The sequence below is a fragment of the Caretta caretta genome, chromosome 2 (genome assembly GCF_965140235.1).
Source record: "Caretta caretta isolate rCarCar2 chromosome 2, rCarCar1.hap1, whole genome shotgun sequence".
In the NCBI taxonomy this organism is placed as follows: Eukaryota; Metazoa; Chordata; order Testudines; family Cheloniidae; genus Caretta; species Caretta caretta.
In genome coordinates this window covers 4,338,479-4,366,216 of record NC_134207.1, presented here as the reverse complement: position 1 = coordinate 4,366,216, position 27,738 = coordinate 4,338,479, and the positions used below count along the sequence as shown (strand labels likewise).

General features: G+C 50.0%; 1 protein-coding gene across 2 annotated transcripts; it reads left to right on the top strand.

Annotated features, from left to right (window-relative positions):
- On the top strand, positions 1-26,786 carry LOC125632912 (ubiquitin carboxyl-terminal hydrolase CYLD). Of its 2 annotated transcripts, none has more exons than XM_048841828.2 (15): positions 1-115; positions 4,763-5,257; positions 5,873-6,154; positions 6,382-6,457; positions 7,740-7,948; positions 9,249-9,402; positions 10,734-10,869; positions 16,340-16,450; positions 18,287-18,378; positions 19,611-19,677; positions 20,908-21,040; positions 21,379-21,487; positions 21,721-21,839; positions 22,451-22,670; positions 23,240-26,786. In XM_048841828.2, exons 2-15 carry the CDS (start codon positions 4,781-4,783, stop codon positions 23,422-23,424), a joined length of 2,370 nt encoding a protein of 789 aa, XP_048697785.1. In that variant the 5' UTR covers positions 1-115; positions 4,763-4,780; the 3' UTR covers positions 23,425-26,786. The 2 variants fall into 2 exon arrangements, with proteins under 2 accessions (XP_048697785.1, XP_074980996.1); XM_075124895.1 differs by lacking the exon at positions 1-115 and adding an exon at positions 3,695-3,712.
- The last annotated feature ends 952 nt before the right edge of the window (positions 26,787-27,738 follow it).

The following is a 27,738-nucleotide window of genomic DNA, read 5'->3' as shown; positions in this document are numbered from 1 at the left end:
GCTCTGTCCCGCGCCTCCCGGGACTCGATGGTGCCCGCCCCCAGGCACGGAAGCGCCGTGGCAGCGGGAGGCCCCGGCTCGCTCCGCGAAGGGCCCCGGCGCCCGGGCGCGGCAGGTGAGGGGCGGCGGCCGGCTCCGGGCGGGCCCCAGCGTCCCCGTCCCGAGCGGGAAGCCCCGCGCCTTGAACTCCTTCCCGCCCCCCGCCTGGGCCCCTCCCCCCGGGGGTCCCCTCCTCCGGGACACCCCCGCCTGGGGCCCCTCCCCCCCGGCCCCCCCCTTCTCCTCCTCCTCCGGGACACCCCCCGTCTGGGGCCCCTCCCCCCGGGCCCCCCCCTTCTCCTCCTCCTCCGGGACACCCCCCGTCTGGGGCCCCCCCCGGCCCCCCCTCCTCCTCCGGGACACCCCCGCCTGGGGCCCCTCCCCCCCGGGCCCCCCCTCTCCTCCTCCGGGACACCCCCGCCTGGGCCCCTCCCCCCCGGCCCCCCCTCCTCCTCCTCCTCCGGGACACCCCCGCCTGGGGCCCCTCCCCCCCGGCCCCCCCCTTCTCCTCCTCCTCCGGGACACCCCCGCCTGGGGCCCCTCCCCCCCGGCCCCCCCCTTCTCCTCCTCCTCCGGGACACCCCCGCCTGGGGCCCCTCCCCCCCGGCCCCCCCCTTCTCCTCCTCCTCCGGCACACCCCCCGTCTGGGGCCCCCCCCGGCCCCCCCCTCCTCCTCTGGGACACCCCCGTCTGGGGCCCCTCCCCCCGGGCCCCCCCCTTCTCCTCCTCCTCCGGGACACCCCCGTCTGGGGCCCCTCCCCCCCGGGCCCCCCCCTTCTCCTCCTCCTCCGGGACACCCCCGCCTGGGGCCCCTCCCCCCCGGGCCCCCCCCTCCTCCTCCGGGACACCCCCGCCTGGGGCCCCTCCTCCCGGGGGTCCCCCTCCTCCTCCGGGACACCCCCGCCTGGGGCCCCTCCCTCCCGGGGCCCCCTCCTCCTCCGGGACACCCCCGCCTGGGGCCCCTCCCCCCCGGGGCCCCCTCCTCCTCCTCCTCCGGGACACCCCCGCCTGGGCCCCCCCCCCCGGGGCCCCCCTCCTCTCCTCCTCTGGGACACCCCCGCCTGGGGCCCCTCCTCCCGGGGCCCCCTCCTCCTCCTCCTCCGGGACACCCCCGCCTGGGGCCCCTCCCCCCCGGGCCCCCCTCCTCCTCCTCCTCCGGGACACCCCCGCCTGGGGCCCCTCTCCCCCGGACCCCCCCTCCTCCGGGACACCCCCGCCTGGGGCCCCGCCCCCCCGGGCCCCCCCTCCTCCTCCTCCTCCGGGACACCCCCGCCTGGGCCCCCCCCGGGCCCCCCCTCCTCCTCCTCCTCCGGGACACCCCCGCCTGGGGCCCCTCCCCCCGGGGGTCCCCCCTCCTCCTCCGGGACACCCCCGCCTGGGCCCCCCCCGGGCCCCCCCTCCTCCTCCTCCTCCGGGACACCCCCCGCCTGGGGCCCCTCCCCCCCGGGCCCCCCTCCTCCTCCTCCTCCGGGACACCCCCCGCCTGGGTCCCCTCCCCCCCGGGCCCCCCTCCTCCTCCTCCTCCGGGACACCCCCGCCTGGGGCCCCTCCCCCCCGGACCCCCCCCTCTCCCTCCTCCTCCGGGACACCCCCGCCTGGGGCCCCTCCCCCCCGGGCCCCCCTCCTCTCCTCCTCTGGGACACCCCCGCCTGGGGCCCCTCCTCCCGGGGGTCCCCCTCCTCCTCCGGGACACCCCCGCCTGGGGCCCCTCCCCCCCGGGCCCCCCTCCTCTCCTCCTCCGGGACACCCCCGCCTGGGGCCCCTCCTCCCGGGGGTCCCCCTCCTCCTCCGGGACACCCCCGCCTGGGGCCCCTCCCCCCCGGGGCCCCCTCCTCCTCCTCCTCCGGGACACCCCCGCCTGGGGCCCCTCCCCCCCGGGCCCCCCTCCTCTCCTCCTCTGGGACACCCCCGCCTGGGGCCCCTCCCCCCCGGGCCCCCAATCCTCCTCCTCTGGGACACCCCCGCCTGGGGCCCCTCCCCCCCGGGCCCCCAATCCTCCTCCTCTGGGACACCCCCGCCTGGGGCCCCTCCCCCCCGGGCCCCCAATCCTCCTCCTCTGGGACACCCCCGCCTGGGGCCCCTCCCTCCCGGGCCCCCAATCCTCCTCCTCTGGGACACCCCCGCCTGGGGCCCCTCCCTCCCGGGCCCCCAATCCTCCTCCTCTGGGACACCCCCGCCTGGGGCCCCTCCCTCCCGGGCCCCCAATCCTCCTCCTCTGGGACACCCCCGCCTGGGGCCCCTCCCTCCCGGGCCCCCAATCCTCCTCCTCTGGGACACCCCCGCCTGGGGCCCCTCCCTCCCGGGCCCCCCTCCTCCTCCTCCTCCTCTGGGACACCCCCGCCTGGAGCCCTTCCCCCCCGGGCCCCCGCTCCTCCTCCTCCTCCTCTGGGACACCCCCGCCTGGAGCCCTTCCCCCCCGGGCCCCCGCTCCTCCTCCTCCGCCTCTGGGACACCCCCGCCTGGGGCCCCTCCCCCCGTGCCCCCCCCTCCTCCTCCTCCTCTGGGACACCCCCGCCTGGGGCCCCTCCCCCCCGGGCCCCCCCTCCTCCTCCTCCTCCTCTGGGACACCCCCGCCTGGGTCACCTCCCCCCCCGGGCCCCCCCTCCTCCTCCTCCTCTGGGACACCCCCGCCTGGGGCCCCTCCCCCCCGGGCCCCCCCCTCCTCCTCCTCTGGGACACCCCCGCCTGGGGCCCCTCCCTCTCCAGTCAGGAACACCGCCTCCCCCCTTTTGTGACTTTAACAGAGACAGTTTCAGTCTGTGGTGCACCCCTTTCCCTGTAGGGACACCCCCAGAGCACCCCCCAGAGAGAATCCCCCAACTGCCACCGGACCCCATTCCCAATGCACTAGGGCCACCTCTTCTCCTGACCCCCCAGCACTCTGTGTGCTGCAGAAGTGAAAGGTCAGGTAGCTGAGGCCCAGTCGCCAGGGTTTGGTTTTAAGGAAGCCCCTGAATTTACCAAACCTCATCAACAAGGAGTTGGAAAATCCTGTATTTATATGGAAACCTTGAGCTGCCTGTGTCAGGATCCAAATCCTCCAAACAGAGCTGGGAACTGGGGAGTGATACAGACTAGGAGCAAACATGAAATCATCCCGTGCAGTTTGACCGTCCAAAGTATACGGCGTGCCCACAGCAAACAGCCGACAATGGTGCCAAGCCGGGTCTTGACCCTGCAAGGGGTTCTGCTCTGTGCCCACCTGGAGCCCTATTGAAGTCACTGTGAGCTGCACCAGTGCAGAGGTCTTATATTAGTCTTAACGGTCATTTCAGTCTTAAGAATCTGGTATGTTACTAACCCAGACAGTTCAGTGCTGTTTCTAAATGCGTGTAGGGTTTTCACCCGACAATGACAGCACTATTTAAGGAGCCAAACTTAAAAATCGCACCTCTGCCTGAATGTGTTTTTACCAGTATAACTACAAGTAACACATGAGGTTACTGTAACTGAAAGAGATTAGAAGGAATAAATGTTTTATTTTCAGTTTTCTTTTGTGCATTCATCAATCAGACTTACTGTTTTCCCTTGGAGAGAGAACTTACGGAAAAGTGTTGTAAAACTGCCACGTTAAGCCAGTTGGCAAGCACAGCACCAGAAACTACTTTTAATTCACTTTTTAAACCTGGCTGGATTTCATGTTGGTGTGCCTTTAGCCAGGGTATAAAGCTCGGTGAGATTTTGTTGTGTTAATTTGAAATGGAAGAAAGTACCTTGTATGTGACACATGGTTTTTATTGTTCGTGTAACAAGGTGATTGGTCTCCAGATCTTTAAAATGCAGAGTCCCTGACTAAGACTCCATGCATCACAGACTCTGGACACCTCATACACCCACAAAGCATCGCTGTGACTATGATGATACCAGGCTGCTTTGGAAGTGTACTTATATAGAATATTTGAATGCATGGCTCTGTGTTACCACCTAGAGTGAGCATAGTTCTCACATTCTTGGATGAGACCTTTGGTGACCAGCCCTGGTTACCTGTACAGTGTCCATCTACTTCCTATATTTAATGGCAAGATTAACCACACTGGCAGGCTTGTGCAGGAGCTGGCAGGACAACTGTCTCACCAGGCGTGGATTGTTCATTGGGTAGAATACCTGTTCAGGTGTCCTGGCCTCCATGAGCACCAGAGGAGTATTGTCTAACAGCCAGATGTTTTGGGTATTGACCAGGGCTGTTGCACAGAATCCCCCAGCCCTTGTTACTTGTGGCACTGTGGGTTTTCAGCCAGGGCATTAATGTCTAGATTTGCCACACTATGAATGATGATTTTTAACCCTTTTGAAAATGAACCCGATACCTGGTCACCTTCCAGGTTCTGTATAGCTCTGCCCCTTTATACTTATTTACCTTTCTGTAGCCTCCCCTTCCCCCTCCTGACTCCTCCAACGTTTTACTCTCATCTGCCTATGTCAGTCTCTCAATCACCGTCTTCTGCAAACCCCACCCCCACCCCCCTGGCGAGTTTTCACTTCCCTGAACTCATCTGCAAGACTCCTACCCTTGCTAGGCTGCCTATATGTATCTTGTATAGAAAATCCGGGTAGTGGTTCCCTTTTCTTGATGCCTGTCTCCCCTTAGACTGTGATCTCCTCAAGACAGGCACGGTCTCTGCTTGTGTGTTTGAAAAGCAGCTAGCACATAAGGGTGCTACCATAAAACATAATAATAATCATGTGCCCTGTGCTGTCCTGTTGTGCTTCTCTAACTTCTCAGGACGGAGTGGAAGTGAAGATGACTACAACAGTTTTACCAGGCAGCCCTCTACCTTCACAAGGGGACGGAAATGTTTATTACATCTTGACAGATGATTTTCCATATGGCAGCAAGCTCTTTCACGCCGGGAGCATGTGCTTCCTCAAAGAGAGGAATTATTTGCACAGTATCGCCTGTGGCCCGACTTCCACTCGTTTCTTGAGGGTCACCATGCTGGATGACAATTCCATAACCACTATCGATCCAGAAATTCTTCAGCCTGTGAAGGAGGAGGAAGCTGTTTTCCTTCTGGCCATCAACATCCTCAATGAGCGCTTGAACTGTTTCCTGGACAGGTGTAGCCTTGAAGCAGCGGTGAAGGCTACAGTGGGTCAACAGGTGGTGGTAGATCTCAACCAACAACAGTTCACTGGCACCATCCGCTACATTGGGAAGATCAGCAAGAGCCCTTTGTCCTCCCCGCTCTGTCCGTCCTACTTTGGGGTGGAGTTACAGGTACGGTGATTCAGGGGGAAGGGGGGCTCTTTCTCCCCCCCTCAGTTAATTTTATATAGGCCCAGTGTCTCAGCCCAACGGAAGGGGGTCTCGCCAAGGGCAGTGGACTGGCATTGTCTCCCTGTTGCATCTTATAATCAAACCCCGTGTTCAGGAAAACAAATCTTGTTGCCCTGGAAGTGCTAGTTCTAATCATATTGCACTGAACGTTTAGCCTCTGAATCCTAATAGCAAGGCACTGATTTCCACTGGTAACAGCAGTGTGCCTGGGATCAAAACTCCTGGGCTCTGTTCCTCGCTCCATTCCAGACTCCCTGTGTGACTCGGGCTTCCCTGTCTCTCTGTGACTCAGCTTCCTCATTGTAAAATGGGGATGGGTCTATATTCTGATCAAATTGGTTAGTCTCTAAGGTGCCACAAGTACTCCTTTTCTTTTTGCGAATACAGACTAACACGGCTGCTACTCTGAAACCTATAACAGCTCTGTTGTTTGTATTGGGTTGGGAGGGTACCTCATTTCTGACATGAGGACATGTCACCGTGCCAAGGGTCAGGTGGCTTCTCTCTGACTTGTTGCTGCCCAGAATGTAATGTGCCTTTCTGCTGGTTCTTCAGGGTGATGGTGAAGGCAGAGGCCACAGTGATGGCACCTATAACGTCTCTGAGTATTTCAAGTGTAAGCAGAACCATGGGCTCTTTCTGCCGCTTAACAAAATCCGGTTTATCCCGGCGCTGGGCGGCGACCCAGCGAGAGAGGAGCCCAAACCGGATGTGGACAAGGTTGTTCCTGTAAAAGCAGGGGACACAATTGGCTTCTACCTGGATGATGTCTTCAGACAAGGCATAGCTATGGACGTGTACAAGGAGGGAACCCAGTGGCTTGTTAAAGTTTGCCCGGTAAGAGGAGCTTGCTTTCATTTTTCGTTGTTATCCTTGCAGCCTGCCTTCTGGTAGGAGCCTTATCAAGTTCCTGCACATGTGGTGCTGTTGTAGGGTTTTGTGGAGGGAAGTCTTTGTCTAGGGCAAACAAAACCATTGTTTCCTGTGGGAGACTTTCCTCATCTCACCCCACCACTTACAGATCATGTAGCTGACGTAACCCTCTCTTGCATTGTCACTTACAGGAAGAAGAAGGACCAACAGATGTTTTCAGGGACATCCCTATGGACTCTGTTGTGAAGGAAGGGCTGCTCTCCCCAGGTAAAGCAGCATACAAATACAGCCACCCTACCCGTGTAGAACCCAGCAGATTGGGATTTGCTTTGGGTTGGGTTTTTTCTTTTTCTTTTACCTCATTCTCTGCAATGTGACTGACAAGCCGAACAAACAACAGAAGAGTTTTACGTTTTTAAAAGGATGATTTGAGGGCTGGAGAAAATGCCCGACAATGAGAAGCTTAAAGAGCTTAGTTAATTTAGTTTATTGAAAAGAAGACAGAGAGGCTACCTGATTACAGCGTACAAATACCTTCCTGGGGAGAAAATACAGGGTACTAAAGAGCTCTTTGTCTACTGGAGAAAGACAGAACAAGAACCAATGTCTGGAAGTTAACGCCAGACAAATTCAAATTAGAAATAAGACATGGATTATTAACAGTGAGGGGATTAACCATTAGAACAAACTACCAAAAGGAAGCAGTGAATTCTCCAGAGCAGTATTAAAGGGCCTTAGCTTGGGCTGAGAATCAGTCCCAAGTTTCCTGACTCTCATAAGAATGGCCATACTGGGTCATACCAGTGATCCATCTAGCCCAGTACCCTGTCTGAAATGGCGGGCAGTACCAGAGTTTAAGGGGGAGCATACAGAACAGCAATTTTGGAGAGAGCCACCCATCTTCCCCTCCCGGCTTTTGGTAGTCAGAGGTGTAGGGGAGCCCCAAGCGCTATCTTGGCTAATAGCCATTGATGGACCTATCCTCCATTAACTCATCTAATTCTTTTTTTTAACCTAGTTTTACTGTTGACTATCACAGTATCCTGTGGCTATGAGTTCACAGGTTAATTGTATGTTGTCTAAAAAAGTATTTCCTCTTGTTTGTATTAAACCTGCTTCCTATCAATTTCCTCAGGTGACCCCTGATTTTTGTGATGTTAGAAAGGATAAATAACACTCCTCTAGTCATTTTCTCCTCACCAGTCATGATTTTATAGACCTGTGTCCTCTTCCACCTTAGGCATCTCTTTTCTAAGCTGAAGAGCCCTGATCTTTGTAGTCTCTACTCGTATGGAAGCTGTTCCATACCTTTGATCATTTTTGTTGCACTTCTCTGAACCTCTTCCAGTTCCTCTCTACCCTTTCAGTTCTTCTTAGCTGCATACTCATAGATCCGTGTCTGAGAAGCACAGAAACCCTAGGTTGTATTGTTGTTAGGAAAACAATGCTGTGAAATATTTGGCAGCCACTTATTCGAATGAACAAAGGTTGACACACACACTCCCTCAGCTCTTGTCTACGTTTTATTATGTATATTGTGATTTTTCAGCATTTGAGCCAGACATGGCCCTGGGATCTCAGAGACAAATGAAGCGAGAGAGAAGCGAGAGTGGAGAGGAATTGGAAAGTAGAAAACAATCCCTGGATGTGAACTCCATGGTACAGATCACCTTAGACAAGGGGAATCCAGTCTCTGGAATCATCCGCTGGTTGGGGTACATGCCCAAAATTGAGCACAAAATGGCAGGAGTTGAATTAGTAAGTAGCAAAATTATGTTTCTGTTCTCTAAGGGTTCTAAGGTCAGAACTGGCATGTCTTTTGGGGGTCATGAGCATGTCTGTTTCCCAGCATGCCCTAGGTTAGGGTGCTAACATTTCACACTGCTTAATTAAAGAGTCAGGGTAGATTAAGCTGGCCTCTCTTGCTGGGATCGTGGATGGGATAATATAGATACTGGGACGCAGACTTTCCTTAGTGGAGGGAGAGGGGTATATTGGTGAGAGCATGGACCTGGGAGCCAGGACTCCTGAGTTCTGTTCCTAGCCCTGCTATTGGTTCATTGTATGAGCCTGGTCAAGTCTCCTCTCTATCTTTTTCCTCATCTGTTAAATGGGATCATTCTCACCTGCCTTCAGAGGTGTCGTGAGGCTTCATTAGTTATTTGCAAAGTGCTTTGAGATCCTTGGACAACAGCTGCTGCTGCCGTTGGGATTTGGATTCATGAAATTCATTCTGTGCTGACAAAAGGGATGCACTGGTCTAAAATGACAGGTTTCAGAGTAACAGCCGTGTTAGTCTGTATCCGCAAAAAGAACAGGAGGACTTGTGGCACCTTAGAGACTAACACATTTATTTGAGCATCAGCTTTCGTGGGCTACCACCCACTTCATTGGATGCACTGGTCTAAGATGTAACTAAACCAAATGAAAAAATGGCTGAAAATAAGTACAAAGTTGTATGTAGTTGTCAGGTCATGAAATCCCATCCTAACGTCAGCCCTAGCACAGCCATCAGATATGTGCAGCTCTGACTGCGTGATTTGTTTAATAGTGCGTTTGGTCACATGTAGCATTTCAGTGGATCGTGCCCCCTTGTGGAGAAATTGTTGCTGTTACTCTTTTTCCACAGGGTTCAGAGCAGCGGCCGCGTTAGTCTGTATTCGCAAAAAGAAAAGGAGGACTTGTGGCACCTTAGAGACTAACCAATTTATTTGAGCATAAGCATCCGATGAAGTGAGCTGTGGCTCACGAAAGCTTATGCTCAAATAAATTGGTTAGTCTCTAAGGTGCCACAAGTCCTCCTGTTCTTTTTCCTTAGCTGTGCTCACAAGCGCCACTTAATCTAACTTAGCGGCTTTCAGCCTTTTTTCATTTGCAGACCCCTAAAAAATTTTGAAAGGAGGTGCAGGGTCATTACCAGTATTCTATGGTAAAGATAACCTTTTGCAGACACCTTAGACATAGTCCACGGACCACAGGTTGGAAACCGCTGATCTAACTCATTCCTAGAAAGCCTGGCCTGGAACTGCTTGTGGATGGATTTCTGTCCTTTTCACAGGATGAAGAGAAGGGGGTCACAGATGGCGAATGGCTAGGCACGCGCTACTTCCACTGCCCCCCAAAGCGGGGCCTCTTTGTGAAGCTTCAGTCATGCCAGCCCGACATGCGCTTCCAGTGTGTGAGCAGTGGCCTCCTGGACCCCAGCACTTCCAGTGAGTTCCCTTAGAAGCTGATGACTCCGGCTAGGACAGGAGGGTCATATGTGGGTCATCTTTGCTAGTCTCTGTGTTGAGAACCAGCATTTTGTGTAAAATTATAATTCTGAGAGTCCAAGGAGCCCCCCTCCATTCCCAAAGAATAGTCCTGATGTATATCCTAGCACAACTAAATCTACTGCACTTTATATTCCGCCACCCGTCCCCATTAGAACTGACTCTAGGACTAATTTTGTTCGGTCCTTCTCTTTCTTATCTCTCCTTCTTCCTTTCACCTTCCATTTCCTCATTTTCCAGCTATTAGTGGTACAGCCAGGGGACTGGGAGTTGGGACTCCTTGGTTCTGTTCTGACATTTGCCACTGACTTGCTGTGACCTTGGGCAAGTCACTTAAATTCTCTGTTGCCTAACTTTTCCTTTCTGTAAAATGGGGCTGATACTTGCCAACTACACAGGGATGTTGTCACGCTAAAGTTGCTTTAATATCCCCTTGCCACTTGTGTCACCTGCTGGATCTGCCCTTCAGGAGGTTATTTGTGCTGTAATGGAATAGTTATGGGCCACCTGGAATGGTAGGATGACCACACTGGCATGGAGAGGAGGGTGTAGATCTTTGGGACAGAGCTGTGGATCCCACAGAATAACTGCCCCTGCAGGGAAGTACAGATCATGCATCTGCATATTTGCTGCTTTCCTTGAGCTCGAGCAGCACTCCTTCCCTCCCCCAGTATGGTTAGACCAGCTCATCCATACCAAAGCCACGCTGGCAGGAATGCGGTGAATGGGCATTAATTTACCAGCTTCGGCTTCCAGCAGCAGCCCTGAGAATCCCTCCAGCTGGTTGTTGGACGCTTCCAGTGCAGAAACTTTTCTAGGAATGCTTTACACAGAGATCCCATTATCTCAAGCTTACATTCAGCTCAGTGTCAGGAAACTAGCTCTCTCCACTGTGGGCCCTTTCAGCGACAGGCGCTCGCTGACATGATGCTGAGGATAGTAGTGGCGGTGTGGATGGCAGGGAATGTGTGGTGGTTAAAAAGTCTAGCGGCTGAACAAGTGATCAGCAAATTGCCCAGAGGTTCCCTCTCATGCTGAGGTTATGCGTCTGTGCTCTGGCAGCAGATTATAGTGGGTAAGTGTGCCAAACAATCAAGTCCCCATCCCAAAGAGGTTACGGTCTAAATGCATGAGGGGTACAGTACAGAACAAACAGAGTGGGTTGTGACCTTTATCGGTGGACTAGCCCTACAGGAAAGTACCAGGAGGGCAAAGCTGTCCCAAGTGCAAGGGGATGCTAAAAGTAGCAGTTTCTGTTATTTCTGTTGCAGGTCAGATGAATAGTCCTCAGGTTCTGGCTAATTTTCCTCCTCTCAGGAATGGCACAGCCGTGCATGTTTTACAAGGGCGCATGAAAGGAATTCAAGGCCATTGCAACTCCTGCTACATGGATGCTGCTCTTTTCAGGTAGGAGGCACTACTCTCCTTTAACCTCATGCCAAATGGCCTCTCTTGACCATCTCCCTCTGTTAAATGAGGTCCATAATCCAGGGATGATGGTCCTTACTGAGCATCGAATCAGGCAGCTCACCAGGAGCACAGGGATTACACGTAATTTGCACAAAGAGTAGAATGCAATTGCTCTTTAATATAGAGATGCAGTCTGGAGATGGCAGGTCCCAACTCCCAATATCCTGAAGGAGAAAGTTCTTAGATGCTAAGCACACACCATTTGTGTGTAATGAAAAATCATAGGTTGCCACATTAGATTATATTACTGGTCCTCTCAAGTCTGGTATGTCATCTCAAGTAAAGGCCAGAAACTGATACTTCAGAGAAACCTCCAGTAATGCACTTACCTGACGGTACAGTGCTGTATGTGGGGGAAAAAAATCCCTTGGTGATCCCCAAAAGCAGTCAGTTTTAGCCTTGAAGAATAAGATTTGATTCTCACCCTGCCTAGCTACAAATGTTCCTAAATTTGTCAAACCACAGGATTTCACTCATCCACAATTGATGGAAAACTTTCTCATTTCACGCTGCCCACTTTCACGCATTCTCTCCTTCCATCCCTTACATCTAAAAATTAACAGTAGCTTAGGTACAAAGTGATCATGACTTGATCGGGCTTATAATGTCCAAGTGGAATGAAGTTCAGATCAGTAATATTTATGTTTGGTGCTTTAAAAGGACAAATTTCACAAAGCTAAACACAGTTATGAGTCACATCAGCCAGGAGGAAAAATTTAATCAGAAAGATGTGAATGATAATTGAGAGGAGTTTAAGAAGATTTTACTAGGTACTGAAAAAGCCACAACTGAGGAAAAAGGCAGTGTAAAGGGACACAAGGAGAAATGTATGGCCAGCAGAGTTAAGGAGTTTTTTAAGTATGTTAGGAACTAAAAGAATCCTAACAATTATATTGGTCCATTACTCGCTGAAAATGGTAGAATTATCAATACTAATGCAAAAAAAGGCAGAAGTGTTCAATAAATATTTTGCTTTGTATTGAGGAAAAAACAGATGAGACAGTCATATGATGTTGATGACACTCTTTCCATTCCACTAGTATCGTGGGAAGATGTCAAACAGCAGCTACTGAAGTTGGAGTTTTTAAAATAAGCAGGTCCAGAGAACTTGGATCCAAGAGTTTTAAAAGAGCTGGCTGGGGAGCTTGCTCAACTGTTAATGTTGATTTTCAATAAGTTTTGGAACACTGGGGAAGTTCCAGAAGACTAAAAGAAAGCTAATGTGCCAGTGTTTTAAAAGGGTAATGGGATGACCCACGTAATTATAGGCCTCTCAGTCCGACATTGATCCCAGGCAAGATAATGGAGCAGCTGATACAGGACTCAATTAACAAAGAATTAAAGGAGGGTAGCATAATTAATGTCAATCAATATGCGTTTATAGAAAATAGATGCTGTCAAACTAACTTGGTATCTTTTTTTGATGAGATTACAAGTTGGGTTGATAAAGGTAATAGTATTGATGTAACGCACTTCTCTAAGGCATTTGAATTGGTATTGCAAGGCATTTTGATTAAAAAAAACTTGAACGATATCAAATTAACATGGCACACATTCAATGGATTAAAATCCCGCTAATTGATAGGTCTCAAAATGTGTTTGTAAAAGGGGAATCATCATCGTGTGGGTGTCTTTCTAGTGGGATCCTGTAGGGACTGGTTCTTGGTCTTATGCTAATTTAACTGTTTTATCAATGACCTGGAAGAAAGTATAAAATCACCACTGATAAAGTTTGCAGATGACACAAAAATTGGGGGAGTGGTAAATAATGAAGAGGAACAGTCACTGATATCGAGCGAACTACATTCTTTGATAAACTTGGGCACAAGCAAATGATATGTTCAGGATCCTGACGCGGGGAAGAAAGGTAAGCAGCAGGATACGGACCCTGGACTTCAGGAAAGCAGACTTCGACTCCCTCAGGGAACGGATGGCCAGGATCCCCTGGGGGACTAACTTGAAGGGGAAAGGAGTCCAGGAGAGCTGGCTGTATTTCAAGGAATCCCTGTTGAGGTTACAGGGACAAACCATCCCGATGAGTCGAAAGAATAGTAAATATGGCAGGCGACCAGCTTGGCTTAATGATGAAATCCTAGCGGATCTTAAACATAAAAAAGAAGCTTACAAGAAGTGGAAGGTTGGACATATGACCAGGGAAGAGTATAAAAATATTGCTCGGGCATGTAGGAATGATATCAGGAGGGCCAAATCGCACCTGGAGCTGCAGCTAGCAAGAGATGTCAAGAGTAACAAGAAGGGTTTCTTCAGGTATGTTGGCAACAAGAAGAAAGCCAAGGAAAGTGTGGGCCCCTTACTGAATGAGGGAGGCAACCTAGTGACAGAGGATGTGGAAAAAGCTAATGTACTCAATGCTTTTTTTGCCTCTGTTTTCACTAACAAGGTCAGCTCCCAGACTGCTGCGCTGGGCATCGCAAAATGGGGAAGAGATGGCCAGCCCTCTGTGGAGATAGAGGTGGTTAGGGACTATTTAGAAAAGCTGGACGTGCACAAGTCCATGGGGCCGGACGAGTTGCATCCGAGAGTGCTGAAGGAATTGGCGGCTGTGATTGCAGAGCCATTGGCCATTATCTTTGAAAACTCGTGGCGAACGGGGGAAGTCCCGGATGACTGGAAAAAGGCTAATGTTGTGCCAATCTTTAAAAAAGGGAAGGAGGAGGATCCTGGGAACTACAGGCCAGTCAGCCTCACCTCAGTCCCTGGAAAAATCATGGAGCAGGTCCTCAAAGAATCAATCCTGAAGCACTTGCATGAGAGGAAAGTGATCAGGAACAGCCAGCATGGATTCACCAAGGGAAGGTCATGCCTGACTAATCTAATCGCCTTCTATGATGAGATTACTGGTTCTGTGGATGAAGGGAAAGCAGTGGATGTATTGTTTCTTGACTTTAGCAAAGCTTTTGACACGGTCTCCCACAGTATTCTTGTCAGCAAGTTAAGGAAGTATGGGCTGGATGAATGCACTATAAGGTGGGTAGAAAGCTGGCTAGATTGTCGGGCTCAACGGGTAGTGATCAATGGCTCCATGTCTAGTTGGCAGCCGGTATCAAGTGGAGTGCCCCAAGGGTCGGTCCTGGGGCCAGTTTTGTTCAATATCTTCATAAATGATCTGGAGGATGGTGTGGATTGCACTCTCAGCAAATTTGCGGATGATACTAAACTCGGAGGAGTGGTAGATACGCTGGAGGGGAGGGATAGGATACAGAAGGACCTAGACAAATTGGAGGATTGGGCCAAAAGAAATCTGATGAGGTTCAATAAGGATAAGTGCAGGGTCCTGCACTTAGGACGGAAGAACCCAATGCACAGCTACAGACTAGGGACCGAATGGCTAGGCAGCAGTTCTGCGGAAAAGGACCTAGGGGTGACAGTGGACGAGAAGCTGGATATGAGTCGGCAGTGTGCCCTTGTTGCCAAGAAGGCCAATGGCATTTTGGGATGTATAAGTAGGGGCATAGCCAGCAGATCGAGGGATGTGATCGTTCCCCTCTATTCGACATTGGTGAGGCCTCATCTGGAGTACTGTGTCCAGTTTTGGGCCCCACACTTCAAGAAGGATGTGGATAAATTGGAGAGAGTCCAGCGAAGGGCAACAAAAATGATTAGGGGTCTGGAACACATGAGTTATGAGGAGAGGCTGAGGGAGCTGGGATTGTTTAGCCTGCAGAAGAGAAGAATGAGGGGGGATTTGATAGCTGCTTTCAACTACCTGAAAGGGGGTTCCAAAGAGGATGGCTCTATAGACTGTTCTCAATGGTAGCAGATGACAGAACGAGGAGTAATGGTCTCAAGTTGCAGTGGGGGAGGTTTAGATTGGATATTAGGAAAAACTTTTTCACTAAGAGGGTGGTGAAACACTGGAATGCGTTACCTAGGGAGGTGGTAGAATCTCCTTCCTTAGAGGTTTTTAAGGTCAGGCTTGACAAAGCCCTGGCTGGGATGATTTAACTGGGAATTGGTCCTGCTTCGAGCAGGGGGTTGGACTAGATGACCTTCTGGGGTCCCTTCCAACCCCGATATTCTATGATTCTATGTATTTTAATATGGCTAAATGTCAAGCTGTACATCTAAAAACAAAGACTGTAGGCCATACTTACAGGATGGAGGACTCTGGGAAGCAGTGACTCTGAAAAAGATTTGGGGGTGATGGCAAATAATCAGCCTAACATGCGCTCCCAGTGCAATGCTGTGGCCAAACAGGCCTGAGATCCTTGGATGCATAAATGGGGAAATCTCAAATTTAGCACTGGTGCGACCGCTGCTGGAATCCTGGGTCCGGTTCTGGTATCCACAGCTCAAGAAAGATGGGGATAAATTGGAGATGGTTTAGAGAGAAGAGTCATGAGAATGATTAAAGGATTAGAAAATATGCCTTATAGTGTTAAATTGATGGAGCTCAATCTGTGTAGCTTAACAAAGAGAATGGTGAGGGGTGACTTGATCACAGTCTGTAAGTACGTACTTGAGGAACAAATACTTGGTAATGGGCTCTTCAGTCTAGCAGAGCAAGGTCTAACATGAAACCAATGGCTGGAAGTTGAAACTAGACACATCAGAGGTGTAAATTTTTAACAGGGAGGGTAATTAACCACTCCATTGGAACAGTATTCCAAGGGTCATAGTGGATTCTCCATCACTGGCAATTTTTAAATCAAGATTGGCTGTTTTTTGTTTGTTTTGTTTTGTTTTTAAAGATCTGCTGTAGGAATTATTTTGGGGAAGTTCTATGACCTGTGTTATGATAGGCTTGGAAGGACTAGATATTTATTGGTTAATGTTGGTATAAACGTCCATTTCACCGCACACCCCAACAAAAAAATATTTCCATTGATGTTCATTGAAATTTACTGATACGCAAAGTAAGACAAATGCGCTTGAGAACCTATTAGAGTTTGATTTAAGGATACCTGCTATGTGTGTTTTGCCATGTGATGTTGATAATTTGTGTTTTAATGGTTATAACTTTAGCTTTAACTTCTTGAATCTCAATGTCTACTGTCACTAAATAATTGTCTGGCGCCCCCCCCCCATTATTTCCTCCAACTGAAAATTCAAGTTGATAAAAATATAAATATCAATGTTTATTTTTATTTTTTAGTTTTTATTTCTTTATAATTTTGACAAAATTCTGCTGAGCCTCGCTATAGAGGAGGTCAGATGAGATGATCTCACTGGACCCTTCGGGTCTTGGCATCTGTGACACTGTAAATCTCTCTCTCTTTCTCCCTTAAATCTGTCCATCTCTATCCTGTGTTTCATTTCATAGAATCATAGAATATCAGGGTTGGAAGGGACCTCAGGAGGTCATCTAGTCCAACCCCCTGTTTTAAAACAAAAACCACTGCATTATTACCTGATCTCACTGTTACCAACCACTCTCTCTTCCCAGCCTCTTCTCCTGCACTTCTGTGCTGGACTCCATGCTCTTCAAGCCCTCCCTCCCGCCCGAGGGGCACATCCAGAAGATCCTCCGGGATGAGATTGTGAATCCCCTCCGACGGTGAGTACTATATGTAGGACCACTGGAAGCAGCAAGTCTCTCTTCTGTAATCTCCATGCTGCTACCACCTCCTTCCAGCCAGAATTGGGTCCGTCACGGTTCAGATTAGGGCTGTCGATTAATCGGACTCGTGTGATTAACCCAAAAAAAAATCACAATTACAAAAATTAATCGCGACAAAAGAAATTGCGATTTTAATCACACTGTTAAACAATAGAATACCAATTGAAATTTATTAAATACCTTTGGATGTTTTTCTACATTTTCAAATATATTGATTTCAATTATAACGCAGAATACAAAGTCTTTAGCACATCTGACACACAAATATCTTGCACCACCGGCTACAACAGTGCCATGCGAACACCTGGTCTCACTTTCAGGTGACATTGTAAACAAGCGGGCAGCACTATCTCCTGCAACTGTAAACAAACTTGTTTGTCTGAGTGATTGGCTGAACAAGAAGTAGGACTGAGTGGACTTATAGGCTCTAAAGTTTTACATTGTTTTGTTTTTGAGTTCAGTTATGTAACACAACAAAAAAAATCTACATTTGTAAGTCACACTTTCATGATAGAGTTTGTACTACAGTACTTGTATGAGGTGAATTGAAAATACTGTTTCTTTTGTTTTTTACAAAATATTTAATCAAAAATAAATGTAAAGTGAGCACTGTACACTTTGTATTCTGTGTTGTAATTGAAATTAATATATTTGAAAATGTAGAAAACATTCAAAAATATTTAAATGGTATTCTATTATTGTTTAACAGTGTGATTAATTGCAATTAATTTTTTTAATTGCTTGACAGCCGTGGTTCAGATGCTACTCAGACAAGGAGTATCCTAGAGATTCATATCTCTTGACCAGCTCTAAAGTTCTTCTGCTCTTCCTTCCCACTCATATTAACCCAGCGAATGCTGAGATTGTGGATTTCCTTTGCTAAATGCTGGTGTGTTGTGTACTGGAGCATCATGACTCCATATGTACGGAATGGAGCCAGCCGTGTAGATAGTAATGTCCCATTTCAGAGGAATGGCTGAATGGGCCATTACAACTGGTTCCTTAGCCTGCTGGCCTCAAGGCCTCTGGAGGTGGATCTAAGTCTCACACTAGAATTCAGTCTTGGGAATGCTGCAGAGTCCCTGGCAGGAGAAGGCTCTGGAGGGGTCAATAGAGAACTTGGGAGTGGTGTTGACAAGCCACATCCTACTCTCCTTAGCCAGAAGGGAGACTGTCATGATTCATGGTTGAAAGTGAGAGGGTTAAAGAAGGGATCCCTGGGGCTCAGAGGTCTCAGTCGAGGTGTTGTGGGAGAGGGGAAGAAATTTATAATTAAAGGCTGGGCCAAGGGACAAGCCCTGCACTGTCACATGAAGGACTTTGATTTAATCTTTGGCCCTGATTTCTTGCTCTTAGGGCTGGGAGTGATTCTGATAAGGGAGCAAAGTCTCCAGGGAGCAAGTAATCCATGTTGCTTAAACAGCTGACTCATAGAAATACTGAAAGGCTCCAAAGGGTTACCCGTGCACTGCCAGGCTGTAAGGCTGGTGACTGAGACATAACCTCATGGTGGGTAGTGAGTATCCACTGGCCTTCATCAAGGATATTTGGTCCACCCCTTTCCTCCCCCGGTGCTTATGGGACAGCAGTGTAGTTTGTTCAGCGCTGCTTGTGGTCGGGCCTCTGGCGCTAACTTCTTGCCTTTCGGGAGGGTGCATCTTAACTTGGATTTTGGCAGGTGGGCTCCATGCTTCACTTGCTGTATTTTCTGCCCCTGAGATGTAAGTTTGCCAATGCACAAAGAGCTCATCCCCAGCTTCCCCTCATTCCCAGGAATGGCTTTGTTGCCGCTAATAGCGTGATGCATCTAAGGCAGCAGTTGACGGAGAAGGGCCAGTGCTCGAGCTTTGCCACGTCTGAGAAAGGTAATGTGCTCTCTGCAGATGTCTTATATTAGAGTGGTCTGTCTTATCTCCCCTTTTTCCCAGTCAGGCAACCCTGCAAGCTAGTTTCCTGTCTTCCCCCAGAACACTCGTTTTTAAATAAACGTTCTGCTACCTGGAGAATTCCTCAGACGTGTCAACTTAGGTTTGGTCATGCAGGAGAGTTCCCCAAGTATGATGGAAAGATTGGAATTGCTAGGTCCCTTCTTGCTGGCCTGTTGCTCAGAAGAAACCACCACCAAAGCAGAATTTGCCCAAGGGGGGTTTCTGTCTGACCCATTGGTATTTGCAGTCTGGCGTTAAACTCTGTAGGCCTGACAAGGGGGGTTAACCATGTTGTCTTTGCCAGATTCCACGTCTCATCATTACATTTTGCTCACCTAAATTCCTCTGCAGATTTAGTCAGATACAGATTCTTCGTCTTCATTTGTTGTTCTTAATTGTTATGTATGTTTGAACAGTTACCACATTCCCATCCAGAGGTAGACAGCCTTATGTCTCTTGCTTGTCTCAGAGATGATATTTGTAAAGTGTTTTAAGATATGCAGAAGAAAGGGGCTGCAGAATGCCAAAGGAGTATTGAAATTATTGATGCTACCATCATGGCTGTATAAATATTAAAAAGTAGAAGTTATATTAAATCTTCTGCTGTCATGTCCTGTCATTTACTGAACAGTATTTTAGTTTGATCTGTTTGATATTTTCTTTTATCTTGTCCAGAGACAGCCCAGACTTTTGCTCTTCTTCCAGTTTCCAGCATTGTCTCTGGTTTCAGTGTCCATTAATGTATTTGGTGCTGGCAGTAAACATCCATTGAGATCTTTCTCCCCCGGCTGTTTGAGTGCAGATGAATGGAGTAAATGTACCTGCAATGTATGAATGTGATTTTTCCCTCAATATAGCTAAGAAATCATTCAGCAGTGAAGGTGTTAAGAGAAATGTGTCCTTTTACTAGGCTTCTGGGCTCTCCTTCTCCCCTATCTCTCTATGGAAGGTTCTTTCGGTATTTACACTGACCATAGAACTTTCAAACTATGAAACTAACCAAGTGTTTTCAGCTCCTAATCAGACCAGCGCCATACCTGGAGTGAGAGAGAAGCAGCTCATTGTGAGGAACACCAGCCCATATTTGACAGTGCTTTTCCCTTTCTGGAGGAGGTGGGACAGGGAAGTGTGTTGCTTTGGCCTGATCTGTGATTTCTCTCAACTTTCAGACCCCGAGGAGTTTCTCAATCTCATCATGCATCACATCCTGGGAATAGAGCCACTCCTGAAACTGCAGTAAGTTGTCATCTCTCTGTGATCTTACTGATGCAGTGGACTGTGCTGCCCACACCTGAGAATTGGGAGGGAAGGAGGTGACTTGGTCCGTTAGATAAGGCCTGACTGGAGAGGATCGGTGAATTTCCCTTGTTCATGAAGGAAATGGAAAAGTGTGTCACTACTTTGTGCCCATCTATTCTCTGTTGTGACCCTGAATCCCTACCTGCCCATCACACTGTGGTCATATTCCAGGAAGGCTGTACCTGGAAGATGAGAATTATAAATAATTCCCAGATGTGCCACCTTCAGGGAGTGATGAAATGCATAGAGTAATCCCTGGATAGGGTCAATGGTGGCATGAGAAACACAGGGCTTGTCTTCCTAGTCTTCAATAGGTTGGCTGTGGACTAGTATCACAAATACCTCTGAAGAGTCTCGTGTTTCCGGACTGCCAAGTTCGCTGAGAGTCTAGAGCTTCCAAACGGGGAATCCACTGAGTTTAGTCTCAGAAGCCCTGTTTTGTGGGGACTCTACGAAGAGGAGATTTGCTTAGTGTGAGGACTCCCAAAAATACCTGCATTGTTCAGGAGTTTAGACCTGGGTTGCCAGCTTTCTGGGTTCCCCGTGGAGGAATGTGCAGTGGCTTGTATCATGGAGCTACTCCATGAAAAGCAGTGCATACAAAGAAGCCTGTCTCACTTCACTCCAACCCTCCTGCTAGGGGCTGCTTAATAGGAATCCTTTCTACACTGTTCCAGCATTGTTGCCTCAGGGGAGCACAAGGATCCTGGAGGATCTTTCACTATTAGTTGCCTTGGAAATGCATCAAGCTTTGCTTTGCAGTTTTCCAAGCTGCTGGATCACAAAACGGGCACCTTATAACTCGGATATAGGAATCTTCTGGTCACACTGTAAAGCAGCTGACTTACAAGAAAATCAGTGTGTCTTCTTTTTTAAATTAAAGGGGAAAAAAGTGTGTCTGGCCCACCCATCGCAGAAGAGCAGAATGCAAGTAAGAATGATGCTTCGTCGGTATCTGTCACCCACGGCATTTGTTGGATGTTTCCAGATGACAAATGCTTAGTTTTTTGAAAGCTAGATCTGGGAGCCCCTTGGTGCAGGGTTGGAGGCTGTCCTAGAAACACAAAGGCTGTGTCCTGTTAGAGCTCTGCCGTCCAGGGCACCAAGGGCACCTAGACAGTGCGGGGGGGCAGCCCCAGTGCCCTGACTCTGGAACGTTGCTCCTAGGTCTGGAGGCCAGGAGGAGCAGGAGTGTTACTGTTACCAGATATTCATAGACAAGCAAGAGGAGCTGGTCGTGCCCAACGTGCAGCAGTTAGTGGAACATTCCTTCCTGTCCTCCAATCTCAAGCTAGTGGAGGTGAGTGCGGCTACCCCTTTCGCCTTTCACGGCCGCCTTCGTTCCCTGCCCCGTGCACACGACTGCTTGTTAGAATGTTTGACGGCCCATCTCCACAGCAAGGCCGGTTAGCGGATTTATGCCTCGGATCAGAATGCAGCAGAGCCCCCCAGTGCACCGCCAGAACTGGAGGGGTGCAGTGGAGGATATGAAAGGGGGTATGGACACTTCACGGATAGTGGGCTGGGGAGAACGTGTCATCCAGCTGCCGGGCTGGGGAGCAGGTCCTAGAGGGGATTGTGTCGGCAGGGCAAGGCGTCGTCTCCCCGTGTTTGGTGACTTGCTTTTTTTTTGTCCAGATCCCCTCCTGTTTCATTATCCAAATGCCACGGTTCGGGAAGGAATATAAAATGTTCAGCAAAATCATTCCCTCCCTGGAGCTGGACATCACCGACCTGCTGCTTGACAGTAAGTTCCTGGACACTGGTGATTCGGGGGCTGTCTTGCACATGGGCACTGAGGCAGGCTCGTTTGGATCCAGGTGGTGAGGCTGGCCTAGCTAGAGTGTAAGTGGTACAGTAAGGGCAGGATTGTGATGTGATTCTTCTGCACAGAGCGGGACTTGCATGACAGGCGCAGGGGCCAGAGCATACTGACTTCCTGTCACACAACTACTGCTGACGTTTGTGTTCTCACTGCAGGTCCCCGGGAGTGCTTCGTGTGCGGGGACGTAGCCACCCAGGAGTGTTCCGAGTGCTTCAAAGACAAGATGTTCGCAGTTACCGGGATGAAGCAGTACTGCAAGTCCTGCTGCAGACAGGTATCCAGTTTCCCCCTCCATGTGTTTACTGGTTCCCCAGGAGGCAGATCACAGACTGAAACCTCTGGCTTCCCTTGCGTTCTCTGCAGCCAGTCAGGTGGGAGGCTCCTTCCTAAGCAGACCAGCAGTGCTGACTGGATCAGCCGCGCAGGGTAGTTGCTGCAGGATCATGACCTTGCACATACATGGCCCGTCATCCATGTGTTTTACCACGCTGGGGCCCTGATTCTGGGCAGGCTCTGAGGGAAGAGCCTTTCCACTTCCTGCAGCACCCTCGCTTCTCCTTAGAGGTCCCCATCCGAGCGCTGCCCAGGATTAGTAGCTGGGTCTGTCAGGATATGCTCAGATGGAGAACACGGCCTGCTGCGGTGTGTGTCGGTGGGGCTGAAGAGTGGTAATAATCAAGACTATGGCAGGCAGCATGCTGCAGTCTCCTGGCACATGGGAAAGACCCAGCTGAGGAACTGAGCGGAAAGCAGGTGACCTCAGAACGAATTGGTGACCGAATGCCAGCCTGTCCCCAGACACCTCCTCTTTCCCTTTAGGGTAGGTGTATATAAAGTTGCCGTAGCCCTGCTGACTCGCCAGTGCCCCCTGTTGTCTGTCCCCAGGCTCATTCTCATTACCGGCGCAAAGCACACAGGCCGACAAAACTGCATATCCCTGAGGAGTTTCAGGGCAGGAGCCACGTGGACAGCCCCCGAATCCCACGGGAGAGGATGGAGCTCTTTGCAGTGCTCTGCATAGAGACCAGTCACTATGTCTCCTTTGTGAAGTACGGGCCGGAGAAAGAGAACTGGCTGTTCTTCGACAGCATGGCTGACAGGCACGGTGAGCAGGGGCTCCGCTCGAAGTGGAGGCTGGCCGGCCCTTTGCACCTGGATGACCCCATTCAGGAATTGCAGTCCCAGCGCACAACGGTCTTGAGTCATTTTTCCACAGATCTGTAATGTAAAATAGGAGCCCTGTGTCCAAACTCCATTGGGTCCGTCTGCTGGGAAGCATGGAAAGGTGTCACTTCAGTAATAAGTAAAACTACTCCCTACCCAGCATTGCAAATGAACGTACCGTTTTACAGGGAGTTTAGCGCTGGTGAATGGTGCTGGCTTGACAGCTCAGGAGGCTGACACCCTCTGTGTAACTGTAGAACAGGTAGTGGCCAAGCACGCTGCCCCACCACTGGCCACCAGTGCGCTTCAAACCTCAGCTAGAGGGACTCTTTTTCTAGGCGTGCAAAGATAGTCCTTGGCCCAATCAGTCCTTGGCCTCTCTGCTGACACTGCCAACTGGGGGCCCAGTTAATGCCACTTGCTCTAGTTTTCCTTTGTGCTGTAGACACCTGTCCCCTGGGAACTGAGACTTGGGCTCACCCCCTCCCCCCCCCTCTCTCTCATATTCAGGTGATGAGAATGGCTTCAACATTCCCATTGTAACGCTGTGCCCTGAAGTTGCCAAATACTTGCAATTGCCAGTGGCAGCACTGGCTATGGAGCAGCCCCGGGACATGGAAGGCGTGGCCAAACGCCTCTTCTGTGATGCCTACATGTACATGTACCAGAGCAAGAAGATGGCACTTTACAAATGACACCAGCCTGGGCTGGGAGAGACGCAGCTACTCCCGTGCGGAGCCGTGAGACACTGGAAATGGGGGCTTGGTTCAAACCAGACTGTAGCTGCCTGCAGCTGCTAATTGAGAAAACCCAGCCAGAGTCCAGGTCAGGTGACCTTTCAGTTTTGCCTCTGCTAACCTCTTCCGAACTCGAGCGACAGACTCTTGATAAGAGCAGCATTCAGTGGTGGAAAGCCTGTGGCTGGCTTTAGCCGAGTGACAGTTTGGACCTTCTGCAAATCCACACTCTGAACACTTTCACATATCCTGAGTGAGAGAACTTCACCTTCATCCCATTCCCCTGCCCACTCCTCAGATTTCCATCATCCTTCCTTCTCCAGACCCTCTCTACAGCTCTGGGCCCACCAGAACCCCTCCAGCCTTCCCTTGTCCCAGTTAACTCTTCCCCAAAGCTCAGGAATCAAGAAGCCCAAGTCAAGGCGTGAGTTGTGACTCTCAGATTTTCAACAGAGCTTAAGAGAACTGCATGAGGCCTCTGGGTGACATCTCAGCTCATGGGCTTCCTGAATGTAAATGCAAAAGTGCCTCCTAGATGGTCAGGAGTCAAACATCTCAGGAAGGGAATTGTGCTCAGATCTGCACTAAATTCTGGGGTATGTGACTATGATGCTGAGGTCCCGGTAACGGGCTGTTCTGAACATCCCCATTCCCTGGTCGCAGACCTGCACTTCCTTATTTATAACTCCCTTGTGTTCCTTTACTCCCCCTGTTCAGCGGTAATGTCTCTGACACGCTGCTTAACAGCCGTAGCACTTTTTGTTAGAAGTCCCCTCTTTTTAGACATGGTTCGACTTGAAGCTTTGTGTCGCTGTTTCAGGCTGCACTTTGAACAAAAATATAATTTTAAGAACAAAACTGGGGCAGATACAGTCAAAACCAGCATAGGAATGTCCTCCCTCAAAGGCTGTGTGATTGCTCGGAGTGTGTGGCTTTCTTGCTGGAGCTCATCATTTTAAAACTCATTGCTCTGGTTTCCAGAGATCCATGTGGAACAGCGAAAACCAAACAAACCTCCCAGCAAAAATGCTTTTTAAAAATGAACACGTTCAGGTTTTCTGCCCGTAACAGGACTAAAGGTAAGAATCTTTATGGGGGGCGTTGTTGGCTTTTAACTTTTTTAAAACAGCAAAGTTAACCTTTGCAAATTTGGTACTGAGCCTGCAGCAAAGTTTGTGTTCACCTAATGCTGGTAGGAGGCCCCTAGGAGAGCCTGTGCTATGGACCAGGTTGCCCAAACTTCGCCCAACCAAAGTCCACATGGACAACTTGTCAAGAAGCTGAGGGGTGCCCCGAATGGGTGTAGAACAGGTAGCTGATTGCAGCTGCCCTCTTATACGTGTGGCGTGGCAGCTGCAACTCAGAGCATGTAACACTATCTTGATCTGAGTAACCTGTCTGTGTGGGTCAAGCTGGGCACAGATGGGGGAAGTCATGGTTCATTGCATAATGGGTTGCATTTGGCCCATCTCTGGCCACCCTGTTGTTAACCAGTGCAGTGCTAAATATGAGTGTTAGCTGATAAAAGCCTGTTGAGTTAATATGCCAGTTTGAGCACATTCTTCTGTTTCCATGTGGAGGCCCCCTTTCAGCTGTTGGGAAAATTATCCACATAACGAGCTTGGATTTGCCAAAAGGCCTTGAGAACGACAGCAAATGCTGTTATCTGAGCTGGCTTTCCAAACAAGCACAGAAACCAGAGAGTGACTGACGCAAGCCAGGAAATTCAGAGGGAGGCTGATGCCCCTTCTCGACTCAAAAAAGTCACCCTTGATTTTGAAGTTTTCATCCTTAGGGGCTGATCCTGACCAGTGCTGAGCACCTATAATTCCCATCGCCATGGGGTTTGTGGGTGCTCTGCCCCTCTCAGCATCGCCTGCTATTTAAATCCATGTGAGATCCTGTGTTTGCACCATGCCTGGGAGCGAAGCTTTTGCGGTTTCGAAGGTAACAGTAATAGTGTTGTACACACATGGGCTCCAGGAGTACAGGAGGTTTGAAAGCCTCCAGCAGATCCCGGCCCCAAGTATCTTCTCCCATATAGCTGGTTTCTGTTAACATATCAGGGATGTGTTCTCCAGGTGTCCTGTGCTTCTCTTGCCTCTTAGCTGGTCTTGTATGAACTTCAAGTTCCTCCATTCGCTCCCAGCTCCACCATGGCTAATTCGGTGCTTCTGCCTGAGGAAGTCAGGAGAGCTTTGGGCCACAGGGCTCCCTCAGCAATGGGATTCCCTTAGCCAACCCACCTCCTCACTTTTATCCTCCTTGTTCACTGCAGTTATGTCTCTGGCAGGAAGATCAAACTTCCTTAAAGTGTTGGTTGCTGGGTTCTCCCGCTCTCTAATGTAAACTTGCTGTGATTAATGCCCTGTTAACTATAGAGCAGTAGAAACCTCTTTTTCTGCTCTCTTTCAAAGCCATGAGGAACTGTTCCGGCCCAATTTCCATATGACATTTCTTAACAGCTCTGGCCTCTTTTCTCAGGTATATCATGGGCTGGGGTTCTGTGTCTCAAGGAGCCATCCTGTGGTTTCTTAGGGTGCGAGTTAGCTCTTCTGGGATTTTACAATGTAAATGGTGACTATCGGATGATTTTTACTTCGGATATTTATGTGATTTGTTTCTCTTTATATTTCTAAGCACACGACACCTTTTTTTAATTGTCAGAAGTGCCTTCTTGACGTGATATAGATCCTGCACAGGGGACAGAGCAAGCCATGCTTCTAAAAGAGCTGATCCAGGGCACATCCTTAAGCTCTGTAGAGTTTCCACTGTTTTCTCCCCCTCCCGCCCCAATGCATATTGCAAAAATACCAAAGCAGCTTTCAGCACTTTTGAAATGAATTTCTCTGATCAGGACAAGTGTTAGTGGGATGCACAAATCCAGTCGGATTTCCCTCCATTCATTGTGCATTAGGAACGTCCATCAGTAAGTCAATGCAGTATCCTAAAAATTAAAGGTGGAAAGGTTTTAGTGCCAGAACAAGTGGAAGCCATTCATTTTCGCCTATGGATGCTGCATGATTTGTGACATGTCACACTAGCTCGTAACACTGGGAAAGTCCAGACTGCGGGTATCAGATTGACTTCACTTGGAATAACCCAGTCACTGCTCTGATGCCTGATAAGTCAGACAGGAATAATGTGCATTGGCCTCCCTCAGTGCTCCCGTTCTAGTATATTGCTTGGTTGATGTTTTCTGTACTGTTTAAACCTCTGTATATTTTACAGATTTGTTTCTGTTCTTTGATGATTGATGTGTAAGCCTCTTCGTTTAGTGGTTGCTGTAACTTTGCCTTAAACTGATTTGGGGAGAAGAATACTGGGTCTGATTTTTTTCAGGCAATGAAATTAATTATACCAGTTCAATTTGAATATGTCTTCAAATAGAGCCATTGGCCTGAGTGCTGGTGTGCTTGTTCTTCAATGAGCCGTTTTCCCAGAGTGGGGCTAAGGGGGTCATATTGTCCCCCTTAGGTGGGAGCACGGCTAGAGTCAGAGCAGGAGCTCTCTGTCATAGTGGGGGTTGCTTTTCCCTCTCCGCTCCCCCGTCCACTCCTATAGTGTTCGGGTGATTCAGGAAACTAGGCTCTCAAGCGAAGTGTGGGAATCTGACGGTACGGAGATGACAGCTAGGAGCCATTTATGTGTCAAACTCCCCAGACTAGCAGCCACCCTGGTCTTTGTGAATAACCCTGAGCAAACTGGCTGTATCTAAGGGTTCAGAGGGGTCAGGGATTGGAAAGTAGGAGGAGATAGTGGACAAGGAAGGGGTGTAGAAGACTGAGGAAAAGGGAAGGAAAATATAGGGCCGGTGAAGGGACAGGAGGCTTGAGAAGACTGTGCACAGGGCAGGAGACTGAGTGGGACAGGGTGGAGGACCTGGTCAGGAAAAGCTGAGATTCCCCACTACCTGGTGAGCCTACACATGCTGGTGCTTAGAAGGAATCTCAGGGGAATCCTAGACCAGTTCTCCAGGTGGTAGCCCCTCCCCTAATTGTTCTGGCTTCTGCTCTCCGGGGGGATAGCTTTGCTTCTCAGACCCCTCACTCTCTGCGCCTCTGCAGGGTGATCCCAACCAGCTGGGCTCCAGGAGTGGGTTACTGCTAGGACTGTTCTTGGATTCATGGGCCCTTCTACTTGAGGGTGCCTTCTTGCATTACAGCCTGAGCCTGGACCTCATGCTGCTGCTGCTGCTTCTGCCCCCTCCTACCCCCAATGTCGGCACTACCCCTGCTGGAACCCTTTGCTTTCCTCCTGCTTTCCCCCAGC